Here is a 17,628-nt window from a genome sequence, read left to right on the forward strand (position 1 = left end):
GTGAATCTAAAGGGATGTTACATGAAATGGAAAGAATACGGTGGAGTGAGACACGGGAAAGGAATGATAAAAAGGAAGAATCGTCATCAGCACTGATTGGATGCTCTTTACTGCTGACCTAGATCCCAGGAAGCAGACTGGGAGCTGCAGATTTGCATACAACACCTTTCGGAGAATAAGGGCGTGGAAAGAAGTGGGGCTGTGATACAGTTACACCAAAGACCTCAGCCAACCCCAGGGAGAACTCCCGAGCTGGGGTGGTCCTCCCATATTGAGGCAAGGGGACCAGGCCTTTTAAGCCCACGTGAACCAGTCACTGGAGGCAGGTTTCCCAGGAAGGAAGTGTCACCTTGACCTGAGAGCAGTTCCTGAAGAGAAACTTGGCTGTGTATGCTCAGCTGCCAACACTCCCAGCAGCGATGGAATGAAGACCTCCTTGTTGGGGGGCAGAAGGAGCAGAAGGAGGAAGCTGGGTGATGTTCACTACCCCAACTCCGTGCAAAATCTAAAGAACCAACGAGAGAGCACCATGGGGAATGGAAATCACGGGACAGAATCCCAACATAGCCAGCTTGTGTGGGAAGTTGATGGGGGGCCACACGATCAGTGAGTGAGTTTGCACCTAGTTCTCTTTGGTTCCAGTGTCTGTGTTCTCTCCATGCCACTCCAGGAAGGAGGAGAGAGAGGTGAAGAATAGAACTTAAACACCCTTAATTACCAAGCATCCTGTTCCTCGACCTGTAGTAGTCAAGCATGATATGTTCTAGATTCTAAAATCTGGACCACGTTTGAGGGCCACATTTACCTGTGTGCCTTGGGTCCCTGGCTTGTTGGCCGCTGTGGCTAGAGTGAGGAGAAAACAGCTAAGAAAATTTCAGTGGCAAGAAACCACCTCCCCCTCTCCCCCTTCCTCGGAGGTAGGAGCAGCTACCTTTCTACTACTAAGCAGGGTGTCTACAAATGACAACATGCCCAAGTGGGGCTTTGATGGTGGTCCCCACACCACCTCCAGGCTGCACTCTGGAGATCAGAGCCTTTCGGGGATGTGCCTCAGTTTTGATTCTGATCTTATTTTCTTGGGTTCAGATCAGAGGCAGGATTTGAACTGTGTGCCTGGAGTGGAGCTGGATCAGAGTGGAACAGCCTGTGAGAGTCTGACTCTCCATAATCACCCACTTGTCCTCTCTAAGGCCTGCAGAAGCTGGGAGCCCTTTGACCGGGTGGTGAGCTTGCTGGGAGCAGAAGTAATCAAGTGTTACCACTAAGGGCTTTTGCAGATGGCAGTGTCCACTGGAAATAGAAAAAGTGAAGGAAGGTAGAGAAAAACAGAAATACTACATGTGTATCATGGGTCCCCCTTGAATGTGTGACCTTGAATAAATCCTTTAAGCTCTCTGAACCTCAGTTTTAGGGAATGAGACCCACCTCACAAACACTTTTACAAGTACTAAATCAGTTTGCAGGAGTGAAATACTCACAAATGGAATAATGCTTAATAAATATGCATTCTTATTCTGATCATTAGCACACTATGAAGTGTTTCCCACCCGCATAAACTTACCTTTTCAGAATTTGCCAGAATTTTCTCTGCCAAGATGCATTTTATTACCCATGGTGGGGAGTGAGGTAGTGACAGCCATCTCCATGGCCGAGACCAGGATGCCAATTTTTCCGAGAAACGCAAAGCCACACTCCGCCCTCAGTAGGTGTTTGTTGAACATGTGAATGAAGAAATGGATGAATGGTGGAATGGTAGTAAGAGGCTGCAGGTTTTCCTCCAGGAAGCCTTCCTGGGTTCCTCCAGCTTTTGTGGGTTCCCTGAAAGCCGCTGCACATAAAATCTGCTCCATCAGACGTAGTCCTGGGTTACAGCCCACCTGCCATTGTTCTCTCCTTGTTCCGTGTTCTCATCTCCTTGGCTTGATGTGGGCAAGGTGGCTTTATTATCTTTTCCTCCGAAAAACTACCTCCAAGTCCACATTGAATTATTCAGTTACCTAAGTCCACAAATGTATACTCCAAAAGAGAATAATAAAGAGGTGGAGGGTGAGTACCCTTATAATTATATAGGACATGGGTTGAGATTTATTTTTCATCTCATAGGGTTTTGTGAAGATTGAGTAAGACGACATATAAAAATTTCTTAGTAGAGTGCCTGGCACATAGTAGGTGCTCAATAAATGGAGATTTAGAATTAGTGATGGTATCAGGATCAGTATTGGGGAGAAGGAGGGACGAGGTAGGAGGAAAGCTTTCATCCCCAAGCACGCGTGGCCTGGAGGGCCGACTTTCAGATTCAATTCTGAAATCTAACTCATGCCCAAAACCTAAATTATACCTTGGAGTACGGGCATCCTGCCTTGAAATGGGAAATTAGGCAGTTTCACAAGGATGCACAGCTGTGTTGCCTGAGCCGTTTTGTTCCAGGCAGACTGGAACAGGCGGTGAACCTTTGGCAACCAAGGAGAGCAGTGCCAGCCAGCCTGCAGCCCGCCCGACGGGAGCCAGGCCAGAATACCAAGCAGCCACGGGCTCGGGAGCAGGGGAGCTGGTGCCAGAGAGAGCAGACACCCTTCTTGACGTTAGCCCCTCCCCTGTTGCCCCACCCTGCCCACCCCTCCCCCCAGGCGCCTTGTCAGCATCCCTGCTACCTCCCTGCCATCCTCCCCTCCTCTGCTCTCCTCAGCAAACTCTTTCGTGAGGAGGGGCAGGTGCTGAGAGATGACACTTCACCCTGTCAGCAAGCCCAAGAGGATGTCAGGTCGAAAGCCCCAATGCCCTTTTTAGATAAATGACTCTCAGGTGTGATCAGGCCAGGACTCTGTCTTTTGCTTCTCCTCCTGGCTTTGGAGAATTCTGAGCTGAGGGTAGACAGATGCCCGTGTGCTCAGACAGGTACCTCAGCCTCTTTAGGCAGGTCCTGGGACTCCCCAGGGCTTCCTTGGGGTCCGAGAGATCCTGTTATAGTTGCTGAGGTGCCCACTGGACCAGAGTGCAGGCTGTGGAGCTGCAGACTGGGTGGGGGTGGGGGAGTCGTTTTCCTCGGTTTGCAGGAGCCCCAGTTTTGGAGACACCATGGTTTTCTAGGGCACACTGAGCCCTCCACCAGCTGCCCTGCAGCTGCAGCCCCACACAGGTCCTCCTGTCTGTCCTGCTTCCTTTCTGCTGTCATCCACACCTCTCATGAGCACACGCCTGGAGTCGGCAAGCCAAAGCCAGGACTTGCCTGTAAAACCCAAATCCTGGCAGACCCTTTCCCACAGCCCGTTAGAACTTGGAAAAGACATGAAGGCCGGTTTGCTTAGGTAATGCAGAGTGGAACTGGGAGAGGAGTGTGCGGTTGTGGGAGGCGGTTGTGGGAGGGATCTACAGGAAGCTGGTTCCCTCCATCTCAGCCTTCTGCTGCCTCCCGGCCTATGGGATGTGTGTTCATTTGAACCTGTTAATGTTAACAATTAAAACAAGCAAAGAGAAAAGGTGCACACACACACTCTCACACACACACACACACACACATCGCAGGACTCACACTGCTGTTTTCTGTTGTTCACATTGCCTTTGAAATAAACATCTATAATTTTGTGGCAAGCATTCAGCTGCAAACATCTCAAATGAATGGAATTCTCCAAGTCTTCTTTCATCCTCACATCTTTTTCAGAAAACGTGGCTGTGCTCCTCGTACAAGTCAGACGGTGAACTAAGTTCCAGGGCTCCAGATGCTGAAGCAGCTCACGGCCCCAGGGCACTGACCTACATGTAGCAGAGGCTAAAACAACAGTCTCCACCTGTGGCACCCAGACCGTGTGGGGGAACTCTGTGCCTCTTAGTGTCCTGTTCCCACCCCCGCCCGAAACACCCTGAAGTTTGGCATTATCTTCCTTACAGCGAGGAGAACAAAGCTGAACTAATCTGCCTGAGATCCCACCACTAGGAAGTTTCAGAGCCAGGACGGACCTAAATCCCACTGACCCCAGGTCCATCCCTGCCCTCCCACCATACCCTTGGCTGCTGGGCTCTGTGGGGAGAAGGGCCACGTACGATTGGGAGCAGAGTGCCCTGGGAGCACAGGGCAGGGAGCCCCTGCTTCCAACTGGACGAATTAAGGAACCGTGATCTTGTCAAGACAAGGTGACAGTCAGGTTGGGTTTTTGGAGATGGATACGTGGTCGCCTAGCAGGAAAGGGGTGTGGGCAGACACCTTGATTGGCTGAGTATCCAACACCTCGTACAGCTTTCGTGTTTAGACGGCAGGGCAGTTGGAGCCCTGTGGTAATGATGCATCAGCTTTGATTTTCATGCAGGCTGCTTCCTTGGTCAAGGACATTTCTATTCCATGTGTGACATGTAAGATAAACTGAATCCCCACTTGGAATTTCAACAGGTTAAAAAACTACGTGTTCAGGCTGTTAGTCTCCCTGACCATTTCACCTCCCCACTCCACACTCTGAATGAAAACACTTGAAATCGTGAGACGCAGAGGGAATATATATAGATGCAGCAGTACTCATTCCCCTCTAAGTGGGCTCCACAGTGGGTCTGTGAGCATGTGATCTCACACCAGGGTGCTAGGAAAGTTGCCTGCAAACCCCGCTTCAGCTAAGTCTCCTTCCAGGACCCACCCTCACACTGTCCCTGCTGTCTGACCTCCGTGAAACTTTTTTTTTAATCTCAGAGTAGTTTTGAACTTACAGAGAGCTCCTTATACAGCCTGCACCCAGTTCCCTCTGTAATCAGCATCTTACATTGCTAGTGTCCACCTGTCACAAGAAATGAGCTGATATTAATACATTATTAACTCATTATTAATAATTATTACCAATTATTTACTATTATTAATAAAGTCCATACTTTATTCACATTTCCCCAAGGCCCTTTTTCTGTTCCAGGACTCCAGCCAGGATTCCACATTACATTTAGTTGTCATGTCTCCTTAAGCACCTTTCGGCTGTGAGTTTCTCAGACTTTCCTTCCTTATTTTTGATGACCTGATGAGGAGTACTGGTCAGATATTTTGTGGGATGTCCCTCAATTGGGATTTTTCAGATGTTTTTCTTATGATTAGACGGGGGATATACGTTTGGGGAAGGAGAGCTACAGGGCTGAAGTGCTGTCTTCACATCCAGGGTGCATCCTATCACCATGACCTTGATCACCTGGCCGAGGCAGTGTCTTGTCAGGTTCTCTACTGTAAAATATGGACCATTTTTAGGAGTCTTTTCCTTTTAGTTTGGGCGTATACAAAGCAATCTGGACTGGTGCATTTGTGTTCTTTCCCATGATGTCAGCGAGATGTTACCTGAATATAAATGATCCTGTTACTTTATTAGAAGCTGAGCTGACCTTTTCATCCCTCTATTTCTGACTCTCATTGTTTGGAGGGAGTTTCTGAGAGAACATCTTTGGTGTGTAGGTTTGTTCCCCTGTCACAGCTCATTTTCTTCCCTCCTGGGGAAGCTGGCAGCTCCTTGAAGGAAATGGTCATGTCTTCGATATGTTGGCACCATGTACTGCATACATATGCATATTGAACTCATGTCTTCAATATGTGGTCACCTGATACTGGCCTCCACCTTTATTCCATCTGTGCCCCCAGCCCACAAAGCACTGCTGGGATGCATTTGTTCCTTCCTCTCTTTGGGGGAATGTAGAGCTGTAGATCAGAGAAGTCATGATGCTGAAGCAAAAGCCCAGAAGTGAGGTGTTTCTCTTTCCTTGAGTCTGGGCAGGAGAGGAAAGTAAGGAACCCAAGTCAAGATCAACCTGTTGAGCTCCAGCACTTAGAAACCCTGATGTTTAACTCCAGAGTGGTCACTGAAAGAACTTTAATTTCACTTCTGCAAAGATGGTCTTCAAGTTACTATTACTGCCTAACAAACCACCTCAAAACAAAACAACAGTAATCATTCATTTTGCTCATTAATCTATAGTTTGGGCAAGGATCTCCTGTCTCTTCTCCACCCAGACTCGGCTGGAGTAGCTCAGGTGGGGCTGAAGATGGCTCACTCCCTGGCTAGCAGGTCAGTGCTGGCTTCCTCTGGAAGTGAAGCTGGGACTGAAGGCCAGGGACCTCAGCTCCTTTCCACATGGGCCCCTGCATGGACTACTCAGGCTTCCTCGCAGCATGGTGGCAGACTTCTGAGAGTAATACCCAAGAGTAAGGACTAGGAAGAAGTTGTACTATCTTTTATGACCTGGCCTCAGAAGTCACGTAGCATCACTTCAGCCAAAGTCACAAACCACCCATATTCCAGGGGATGGAACACAGACCTCACCTCTCACTAGGCGTGCTGAAGTCACATTTAGGAAGAGTAAGCTGGTTGCAGTATGTTACAGTGGTTATTTTTGGAAAATACAAGCTGGCTAGTGGTTGATTTAGAAGAGGTTTTCTTCCCCCCAATTTTATTTAGCTGTAGTCAACACAGAACGTTGTATTACATCATAATAATTTGATATCTGTATCTATTGTGAAATGGTTACCACAAGTTTAGTTAACATCAGTCACCTCACATAGTTATAAATTTTTTGTGTGATGAGAACTTTTAAGATTTACTCTCTTAGCAACTTCCAAATATACAATGTGTTGTGAACTATAGGCACCATACTGTACATTATGCCCAAAACTTATGTATTATAACTGGAAGTTTGTACATTTTGGCCACCTCCCCCCATTTCCCCCACTCCCTGCTCCCCACCTCCCCATTGGTAACCACCACCATGTTCTCTCTTTCTATGAGTTTGATTTGTATTTTAGATTCCACATATAAGTGAGATCATATGGTATTTGTCTTTCTCTGACTTATTTCAGTTAGCATTAATGCCCTCAAGGTCCATCCATGTTGTTGCAAATGTCAGTGTTTCCTTCTTTTTTGTGGCTGAGTAATATTCTTCTCATGTATGTGTGGTAATACTACATTTTCTTTATCCATTCATCCATCAGTAGACACTTAGGTTGTTTCCATGTCTTGGCTATTGTAAATAATGCTGCAGTAAACGTGGGGGTGCAAATATCTCTTCAAGATAGTGATTTTTAATTCCTTCAGATATGTACTCGGAAGTGGAATTGGTAGATAATACATTAGTTCTGTTGATAATAGTCATTCTAACAGGTGTGATATCTCATTGTGGTTTTGGTTCGCATTTCTCTGATGATTAGTGATATTGAGCACCTTTACATGCACCTGTTGGCCATCTGGATGTCTTCTTTAGAAAAATGTCTGTTGAGACCCTCCACCAATTTGTTAATCGGATTATTTGAGGTTTTTGCTAATTGAGTTGTACAAGTCTGTATATTTTGGATATTTAGGAGGGTTTCTTATTCTTCAGCAAAGATTTGTTGTGGCTAAGGTGCTGGACTAGATATGGGGAAATATCATTGATCCAGGCACAGTCTCTGCCCTCTGGCAGCTTAGAGTTCAGACAGGGAAACAGATAGGACACTGGGCATTTCCATTTAGAGAGATGGGGGCTGGAACAGGGGTTGGCTTAGAGGTTGCAGGCACACAGGAGGGTCTCCTAACAAAGGCTTCAAGGCCCAGGAGTAGTTCTAGTTGAAAAATGCTTGTCCAGATGGAACTGAAGGACTAAGGCAGAGAAGCAAAAGCTGAGGATAAAGGGAGGTGTGGTTACCAAGAGTTTCTGCTTTGAGGGAAAGTTTTGGTTTTTGATTGCGGTCATGAGAGCTGTTACTACTGTTATACCATTGCCTGTCTTCATAAAGTGTTCTCCTGCTCGTGTAGGACACTTTCCTGGATCAGAACTTTCTCAGGACCTCGGGTCTCGAGCAGCCAGGATCGAAGAAACCTGGGTCTAAGTTCTGGTACTGCTACGTGGCCGTTCTGACCTTAGACGAATGACCTAACTGTGTGTTAGCATGGAGACGATGGGAGGACTCACATCTGTCCTTCTTCCCTGTTTCCTGCTTCCGGGAGAGGACCTGTACTGTGCTCGTCTGTGTGTGTGCACAGGCGCGTGTGCACGCTCACGTGTGCGTGCGTGTGTTTTTGTTAGGAAGCTGTGAGCTTGTCAGCTTTCCAGAGTTGTGACACGAGGTGAGTTCATGCTAGCCGGAGGCCATAGGTGTGTCTAGGGCACTCAGGCCCAGCTCGTGTGGTTTCCTTATACTCACGTGTTCTAGAGATTGTACTCTGAGCAGTAATTCCCAACTGGGAATGGACCTCATCAGCCCAACTGTTGAATCAGTGATCGCCAGACATTTCTGGAACCCACCAGGTGGATGGCCTCAGGTATCTCTAAGAACTAAGCAGAACCCTCTGTGCTTTAGCGCTGTGACCTGAGGCATGTCCCCAGCAGGACTTGATGGGAGGCAACATTTGGAATGTGGCTGCTTGGAAAGAGGGCAGCAGCAAAGATGTGCACCCAAAACTCCTTTTTTTTCTTTATGAAAAAACAAACAAACCAAAAACAACAACAACAACAAAAACTCCTGTTCATAAAGAATCCCAAGGTCACAGGCATGAGTACCTCTTCAGAGCAGTTACCCAGCTCACCCTGAAGTCAGTGATGCATATTTATTTCTGAGTGAGGGAAACCATTCTCTAAGGACTGAGGAGGTTTTTGATCTTTAAAACAAAAGGGCTCACTGAAGTTCAGAGGTTGGAGCACTAGAATACTGGGACCGCGGTGATGTAAAAGGAGTCCTGTGGGTTGGTGTGTCATCGTGGGGCTGGCTGGGCAGTGTGTGGCCCAGGGCAAGGATTCCACTTTGTTGGGCCTCAGGCTTCTCATCTGTAAAGTGAAGGAGTGAGATACCAGAGAGCCCTAGTGTACCTTTCAATTAAAAGACAATAATCCTGAAGCGAGAAGAGCCTGTTTCCTGGCATGGTGATATGTTAGTGCCCATGTAGAAAACAGAATCCCTGATGGTAAGACTTGATGTGCATGGATTCTCTTTTGTTTTGTTGTTGAAACATCGGATGCAGACGCTAAATTCCCAAGTGTTCCAGTTACCTATTGCTGCAAAACAAACCCCACCCAAACGTGGATTAAGGCAGTAACAATTGTTTATTTTGTTCGTGAATGTCAAGGTTGACTGGATTCAGCTGGGTGGCTCTGACTTGGGGTCTGTGTGATTGAGGTCCAGTAGTGGCTGGGCTGGGCTCATTTCCTGGGCTTCTCCTCTCTCATGTCGACACCCGACTGGGGCTGGGACGTCTGAGGCTCCTCAGGCCTTCCTGTCCCTCTCCACGCAATCTCTCTACATGCTGGCCTTGAGGCGCCTGGACTTCTTACGTGGGCCAGAAAGCCCCCAAGAGAAACCTGCGGAGGCTGAATGACCTTTCCTACCCTGGCCTCAGAAACCATGTGGTGTCACTTCCTCCCCATTCTGTTCATCAGGGAGGTCACAGAGGCCCACCTAGGTTCAGATTCCACCTCTTGGTGGGAGGAGAGTCTGAGAACTTGCAGACATGGTTATAAATCACCACAACGAGCATCTGGGATGGCTGTGCTGCCGTCTTGCTTAGTGATGGGGGATGGCTTAGAAGACTTCTCAGACACCTGTGGTTCTGTTACAGGGCTTAGAGGCAATGGAGAGAATATCTGGCAGTGGAAGCCTAGTTTAATGGAGAGGGAAGCTCTACTTAGCAGATATTTTGAATCACAAGGAGGGCTTCCTAGGTGGCACAGCGGTTAAGAATCCACCTGGCAATGCAGGGGACACGGGTTCGAGCCCTGCTCCAGGAAGATCCCACATGCCGAGGAGCAACTAAGCCCGTGCGCCACAACTACTGAGCCTGTGCTTTAGAGCCCGTGAGCCACAACTATTGAGCCCATGTGCTGCAACTACTGAAGCCCACACACCTAGAGCGCGTACTCTGCAACAAGAGAAGCCACGGCAATGAGGAGCCCACTCACCACAACTAAAGAAAGCCCGCACACAGCAAAAAAGACCCAACACAGCCAATAAAATAAATTAATTAATTTAAAAAAATTTAAAAAAAATCACAAGGAAAATGAGATAGGATTCTGTTTGTATGTGCAGGGGGAAATGTATATGTGTACCAAATGTGTCGCATGTGTGTAAGCAATTTTAAGATAAAAATCATACAATTAACTTAATTAGTTAAACAGTGATGTGCATAAAATACCGGGATTGGGAAAAAGGAGAGAATTAAAGCAGGGGTATCCAGCTTTTGTATTGTCCTACTACAGGTTCCCCCCAGTTACTTGCAAAATAAAGTTAATTGACTAACTTGTTAAAAGAACATAAACATTAGTATAGAGCCCTGAAATGGAGCTAGAAGAAAACAGGTAAGAGGGAAGAAAAGTCAAAAGAGCAGCAATAGGAAGTCAGTTCCCCAAAGATTGTGGACCATAGCTTTTGAACGTGCAGAGCGGAATGGCGCGTGAACACGGTTGAGAGTGTGGACTCTGGGGCCAGGCTGCCAGGTTCACATCGCAGCTCGCCACTCCTGGCTGTGTGGAAGGAGGGCGCCTCCTGTGCCTCTCGCTGCTGCTTTTCCTCGGTTACAGTGGGGGAGCTAACGATAGCACCTGCCTCGTCAGGTTGTCCTGAGGATTAAATGTGTCAGGACAGGTTCAGCCCTTCAAGTGGCCTGTGGCACGCAGGAAGCACTCAGTACAGATTAGCCATTTCTGTCTTCACCAGTTCCCTCCTTGCCTTTGCCAGATGCACATATCATGCCCAATATGGCCTGTGGGCAGCCAGCCAAATAAACAGAAGGAGGAAGGCCTTTCCTCCCCTTGGGTCCTGGGATCCTGTATGCATTGGAATCTAGGTAAGGGGAGGCCTTCCTGTGACATCCAGTCTCCCATCAATCTGAGGGTTTCCACCCCTACACTTGTCCTTATTTGGACATGCTTTAAAAATCAGTTCCCCATTTAAAACACGTCAACTTGGATTTTAGTTATAGTCTCTCCTATATGGTCGAAATTAGAGCCTCCAGAGTCTATTATGCAAATCTCTGCAAATGATATGCAAAGAGGCAGTCGCCCCAGATTGTGGGGAGGGGAGTGAGCAGGCCAGCACAAAGGGCCTGGAGTGGAAATTTGCATGTGTTAGGGGAGCCCTGGGTTGAAGGCCTTGCACAGTTATTGTGACAGCGGGTGCCCTCACTTCAGTCCTTAACCTTTTGTGCCAAAGAGGAGAGGTGCTTTCCATAGTGAAGGTGACAGCGGATGTTGAAGGAGGCATTTGGACATTGCAGGGTTGTAGCAATTTTTAGGATACAAATGAAAAGGTGATTTGAAATAATGGCTGTGATCCAAGCCGTGTCCCCAACCAGCTGGGTTCTTGGACAAGTCCCTTCACTCCTTCCATTGCACCCTCTGTGAAATGAGGGCATTGGACTGAGTTCCCTCTAGTGTCCTTCTCACTGTGGCAGCTTAATGTCATCCTCCAGGTGAAAACCCTCTGCACTCCAGATGGCAGCATCCATTCATTGTACCAAAGCTTTAAAGTCTGAAGAGGAAAGGGCTGAGGGGTAATTTGCCCTAATGGTCCTCCTAGAGAGAAGAATAACTTCAGGGGATGCTGGCAACTGAAGAGAGCCGCAGGAAGGGCAAACCTGTTTACCTCCACTGTAAGTCTTGCAGGAAGAACAGTCGTATACTTCCCAGCTGGGAGGATTTTAGCCCCCGGAATGCTCGTGGTGGGAAAGTCAAGGGAGTTTCTTTCCCTGAGTATCATTTTAATTTTATTTTTTTTACATCTTTATTGGAGTATAATTGCTTTACAATGTTGTGTTAGTTTCTGCTGTGCAACAAAGTGAATCAGCTATATGCATACATCTATCCCCCATCCCCTCCCTCTTGAGCATCCCTCCCACCCTCCCTGAGTATTTTAAAGACCAGGATGCATTAAGCCCTCTGCCTCTAGAGGCTGCAGAAGTTCTCCCAGAGGCCAGGCTGCCTCTCTCCCACCCCTGGCCTGTCCCTGGGGTCCGTCGGGTCCTCTCTGAAAGCTCTGCGCTGCCCTTGATGCTGCTGCCAGGAGGCGGCAGTGTCCTCGGTCTTGGGCCTTGGATTGAATGGAACACATCTGTGCTTTACCCCAGGGATCCTCTGGACCCTTAATTTTAACTCCAGCTGTCTCGGCAGCCACCAGGCAGGCACAGGTGTGAGCTGACAGCCCCCTGCCTGGGGCGTGTCTGCCTCAGCCACGTGGGGCTCCTGGAGGAGCGGGCAGGTGAGATGGGGAGGTGGGGTGGGGCATCACCAGGCCATGGGAAGGGGAGCTGCTGGTGAGAGGTGGTCCTCTCACAGCTCAACAGGCGTCCGCTCAGCTCCTCAGAGGCCCCCAGAAGATTTGAGTTGCACTCTAATCAGCTCCTAACCTGCCCTGGGATTGACTTTCCCTGTTTCACTCATCTCAGACCCCCACGGCTATCCCCTAGGGTCACTTTCCAAAATAAAGTACCTGCACACGAGTCCCGGTCTCTGCCTGTCCTTCTTCAGGAATCTCTAAGGTGGGACACGCGGATACGTCTGCTCAGTCACCATACAGGGTCCCGCAGCCTGGGGGGCTTTAAACAGCAGGAGGTCGTCTCCTCACAGTTCTGGAGGCTGGACGCCCAAGATCCAGCAGCCAGCAGGGTCGGAGTCCTCTGAGGACTCTCTTCTTGGCTTGCAGGCGGCCGGCCTCTCATGTGCTCCGTGTGCGGGCACTCCTGGCATGTCTGTGTCCTGAGCTCCTCTTCTTGTAAGGACACCAGTCAGATTGGGTTAGGACCTACGCTAACGGCTTCGTTTTGCCTTAAGCAGCTCTTCAAAGGCCCTGTCTAACAGACAGTCCCATTCGCAGGTGCTAGGGTCTGGGCTTCAACACACGGATTTGAGGGGAATGTGTTCAACACTTATATTGAACCAGGGTGCTTGTGAGCCAAGCAAAGGCTTGTAAGGGAACGTCCCTTAAAACCTCAGCGGTCACGACCACCAGCTCCAGGAATAGATTGTCCCTGTGGTGCAAAAATACCAGGAAGGAGCCGGAATAGCCCTGAACCGGTCAGAGCACAAGCACGGTGTTCCTTCAGTGGCTGCGACTTTCCATCCTCTTCTCCTACCTCGTTGGTGGTGGGCGACCAGGAACACCATGCGTTTTGGATACACCCGGGTGTCGTGTACTCCTTCTGCTTTGAATACGTTGCTTAATCTCCCTCAGCCTCAACTTCCTGCCCCATCAGGTGTTTGTGAGGGTTAAATCGAGAGTGAAAGACAGAGCCAGAGTGGGTGCTCAGTGTTAAACAGATCTTAGGATTGACCTGGATAAAGAGAAAACACTTGGTGCATGGGCTAGACCATGAATGAAACGTTAGAAAACTAGGTCTCTTAGGGCGAAGCGTTGGTCCTAGAGATGTGGGTGCTGCAGTCTCCGCTCCATCTGCAGTCCCTCAGCCTCCCCCACCCACTAAGTGAGAGGTGCGGGGGGCGGGGACACTGGTCCACCCCACCCTCTCCTAAGTCGGAGGAGGCCTCAGGGGTGATCCTTGTTTCAAAGGTGTGTCAGGAGGTCTCCTTTCCCTCTCTGCTTCCAGAAACTCACCAGGGCCCCAGCCTTCCCCTGTCCGCTTTGCTGACCACCCCAGGCTCCCAGGAATCACCGCCAGGACCCCTGCTTTGACCATTCATCCTGCTGCAGTCTGGTGGGGGAGGGAGGTGCTAGGAGAGTTACCAGGCAGAGCAGACAGGCCCATCTCTGCCATTGTCTGGGCGGCTAGCAGGGCTGAAGGAAGGGCATGGAGTGACCAAGCAGGGGGCTGCTATGAGCAGAGGGAGCTCTCAGGTCAGAATCGGGCCTTCGAGGTCTGTCAGGTGCCCCTCAGCAGTAGGGAGCGGCTCTTCCCAGGCCATGTGTCCTACGGGGCAGCCAGTCTTCCCATCTATAATCTGAGTAGATCCTACATCTCACATTGACATGAGGTATTATTGTTAAAGATAGGCCCGTGCTGTTGTGACTGATAAAATCCACACACATTTAGAAGAGTTTTTAAACGTATAGGCTTTTGTCCTTGTGCGTTTTCCTCGGTGAACTGAAAGCATGCCCACTCACCCTCACACGCAGTCCCCGCTTTGCTTTTAATGCTCGGAGGGGCTCCTCCTGCTCTAGGAGGCGGGGCTTCGCCGGTGTTTTTCACAGAGCTCAGCCTCATGAGCGCACAGGACAAGCAGGCAACATGGCAGCAGCCACACAGCCAGCTGGCGTTTATGGAATGCACCTCCTCCTGCAGGCTCTGCGCTACGTGCTGAATAGGCACCGGATCTGCTCACCCTCTGAACCCCTGTCCCCTTCGGCCTGTCAGTCTCCAGTAGCACTGAGACGTCTCTGCCTTGTTTTAGGATTGTTTGTGGATTTGTACGCGCTCACCCAGGACCAGAGGCTGCCCTGTTCGTTTTTGTGTCTCCAGAGTCAAGGAGGGGGTAGACCCTCCTTCATTGTTCGGTGGGTAGGCCTGAAAGAGCAGAGGTCTCTCGTTTGCACCTTTGTCTAGTTCGTAAACAGAGGAGTCAGAAGAGGCGTGGGAGCTGGTCCACTCTGCCCACCCAAGCCCTCCTCACCGACCCAGGGCGGATCTCACGGAGCGGCTGACTTCCTTGTGGTCCCACTGCCTTGACCGCTCCCTGGTACAAAGGACCAGCAGGCACTCAGAGGCCACAAGGCTTCTTCCACGCCCCCTCCCCGCAGCCTGTTCGAGCAGCTGCCCTTGGGCGCAGGGCCGTGGCATTTCAGAGGCATTTGGGGGAAAACAGGCCTGGCTGGTTTAGCCAGCTCTGGTTCCCCTGCGGCTGGGTCCTCTCTGGGACAGGTGCTGGGTGGCACCCACCTGATGGAGCTGCCCCAAGTCCCCCTGTTCCTGTGTCTGATGAGCGTGGACCTCAGGGATGCGCCCCACGTTTCCCTTGAGTTCCCGGGCATTTCAGGTTCGTGGGTTAAGGAAGGCCCAGGGCTGCACTGCTCCCGGGCATCTCACCTCTGCTCTCTGTCTCCCTCTCAAGGCTTCCTCCTGACCTTGGCACTGACTGAAGCACGGGTATTTGCTGCCCAGGAACCATCTCCCAGGGAATCTCTTCAAGTCTTCCCCTCAGGCACCACCGCAGACACCATGGTGACAGCACCCCTCAGCTCTACCAGACACTCCTCTGTGGTGGCTGCCCCTGCCTCCGTGGCGACACTGACTCCTCATCCCGACGGACCCTCCTCACAGGCTGCAGCTCCTATGGCCACGACAGCGCCCCATGCAGACAGACACCCTCCTAAAAACACCATCTCCACCATCGTGGCGACGGCAACCACCCCCCATACTGAAGGCCCCCTGTCCACGGGGCCACTTCCTGCTGCCATGGCAACCACATCCTCCCACTCAGAGGGCCGCCCCCCGGGCGAGGCCGTGCCCACCATCCTGCTGACAAAGCCAGGGGAAGCCACCAGCCGTCGCCCCACAGCCCCCTCCCGGGCTACCACACGCAGGCCCCCCAGGCCCCCTGGCTCTTCCCGAAAGGGAGCCGGCAGTTCACCACGCCCTGTCCTGCCTGCACCCAGCGGTCACTCCGGGAGGAAGGAAGGCCAGCGGGGACGAAACCAGAGCTCCACACAGCTGGGGCAGAAGCGGCCCCTGGGGAAAATCTTTCAGATTTACAAAGGCAACTTCACAGGGTCTGTGGAGCCGGACCCCTCCACCCTCACCCCCAGGAGCCCGCGCTGGGGTTACTCCTCACCGCAGCCCCCGACAGTGGCCGCAACCTCGGCGCCCAGCAGGACCTCGTGGGTACCACCCGCCACCCCCCTGGAGCCTGCGGAGGACAAGCCCGGCCTTAGCAGAGCAGACCGGGGTCCCGGCCTTAGCAGAGCAGACCGGGGGGGTGGTCCCACCTTCACCAGCCAAGGAGGGGAGCCGGACGCCACAGCAGCTTCAGGCGCCCCCGTCAGCCCACATCCTGTCCCAGTGCCTTCTCAACGCCCCCGCGGTGACCCACAGGGCCCCAGCCACAGTGACTCCTGGCTTACGGTCACCCCTGGCACCAGCAGACCTCCATCTGCCAGCTCTGGGGTCTTCACGGCCACCATGGGGCCCCTTCAGGCTGCCTTCGATGCCAGTGTCTCAGCCCCTTCGGAGGGGCTTCCTCAGGGAACATCCTCAGCCCCGCAGGCCCCAGCCCGCCCCCCCGGGGTTTCAGAAAGCCCCGTTTCCCCAGCCGAGGGGGAAGCTGCGGCCACCCCCATGCCCACCGTGACCGGCAGGGTGCCCAGTCCTCTCTCCACAGTGGTGTCCACAGCCACAGGAAACTTCCTCAACCGCCTGGTCCCCGCCGGGACCTGGAAGCCCGGAACAGCGGGGAACATCTCCCACGTGGCCGAAGGGGACAAACCCCAGCACAGAGCCACCATCTGCCTGAGCAAGATGGACATCGCCTGGGTGATCCTGGCCATCAGTGTGCCCATCTCCTCCTGCTGTAAGTGCCTCGCCCTCTCCCTTCTCCCCCCGCCCCCCACCACGTCCACTCGCCCATCCCAGAATTCCTTTGCCCCACACTTAGGCAGTCCCCACCAGGTGGGCTGCAGACTTCCCAGAAGCCCAGGAAAGAAGGTTGCAGAACAAGGGCTTATCCCCAGCCCTGGTCCTTGGCTGGTCAGGCCATGGCTCAGATGCCCACTGATCATAAATGCTCCACGCGCAGGAGCTGGGGAGTCCAGTTCAACTCTGCATGTTGCAGAAAGAAACACCAAGCTGTAGAGGGGCATGGTTCCGCCAGGACCCTAGAGATAGCGAGAGGCTGGCAGGGCTGGGATGCGAGCTCAGAGCACCCGTCTTCCAGCCCAGGGCTCTTGTCACGACATCACCCTGCCTGCTCTCTTCTGTAGCAACGTGGCACCAACACACCGCAGGTGAAAGCTGGTGCTTCCAAACGTACAGCCTCCGAGTAGCAGAGCCATCGCCTTCCTCCCCGCCTCACTTCCATTGCCCTTCCTGCTGTTCTCCTCTCTCACCTCTTCTCCTCCTCTGTCTTCCCCCAAGAAAGAAGAGATGAAGCTTTGCTCTTGTGGGAAGTTCTGTTAGCCTTGACAAAAACAGAGTTCTTGTAGCTAAATCGAGGCTTGAAAGTTACATGTGAATTTAGCTGCGGCTCCTCTCCGTTTGGTTTGTCCATGGGTGGTGTGAGTTGATGTTTTGTGGACCTTGTCGTCATCTTTTGCTCTCACTGGTATGTGGGGAAGGGCTCCCCCAGACCACCAGCGCTTCCTTAGCTGCCCACCACTGCTTTAATGAAGAGTGGAGGGGCTTCCGCCCTGACAGCTCCGTCAAGTACCTGATGCCATCACTCGGGACCCAGGGCTTCCTTTATGGTTCCCCAAGTATGTGATCCTCGGTTCTTAGCGGTCCTCTGATGGCCCACGGGAATCCTCGCTGCACCTGCGCCTCCCCGACCCACACAGCCGTCATCCAGGCACCGCCCTCCGCCCTTCCCGGGGTGAGAAGCCCGCAGTGCTCCCCACTCATCAGCCCCTCTCCTGTGACCCCCTCAGGCGGTTTCCATCTCTCCTGGGGGCCTGAAATTTGCCTCCTTGTGATTTCCACACTTTGATCCTAACCTGTGCCCTCTGAAACCACACAAAAAACAAGTCCATCCACCAACCCCTGAGGAGCGTGAAATGGC

The 17,628-nt window shown here is 51.5% G+C and overlaps 1 protein-coding gene across 4 annotated transcripts in view; it reads left to right on the forward strand.

The window, feature by feature from the left end:
* TMEM108 (transmembrane protein 108) overlaps positions 1–17,628 on the forward strand; it is a 335,235-nt gene that overhangs the window by 303,122 nt on the left and 14,485 nt on the right. For all 4 annotated transcript variants that reach the window (XM_057740285.1, XM_057740286.1, XM_057740288.1 and 1 more), the window contains one exon: positions 14,971–16,425. In XM_057740285.1, coding sequence (XP_057596268.1) covers positions 14,971–16,425 — 1,455 coding nt within the window. The remainder of the gene's footprint in view (positions 1–14,970; positions 16,426–17,628) is intronic.

This window comes from Hippopotamus amphibius, chromosome 6 (assembly GCF_030028045.1).
Source record: "Hippopotamus amphibius kiboko isolate mHipAmp2 chromosome 6, mHipAmp2.hap2, whole genome shotgun sequence".
Taxonomy (NCBI): domain Eukaryota; kingdom Metazoa; phylum Chordata; class Mammalia; order Artiodactyla; family Hippopotamidae; genus Hippopotamus; species Hippopotamus amphibius.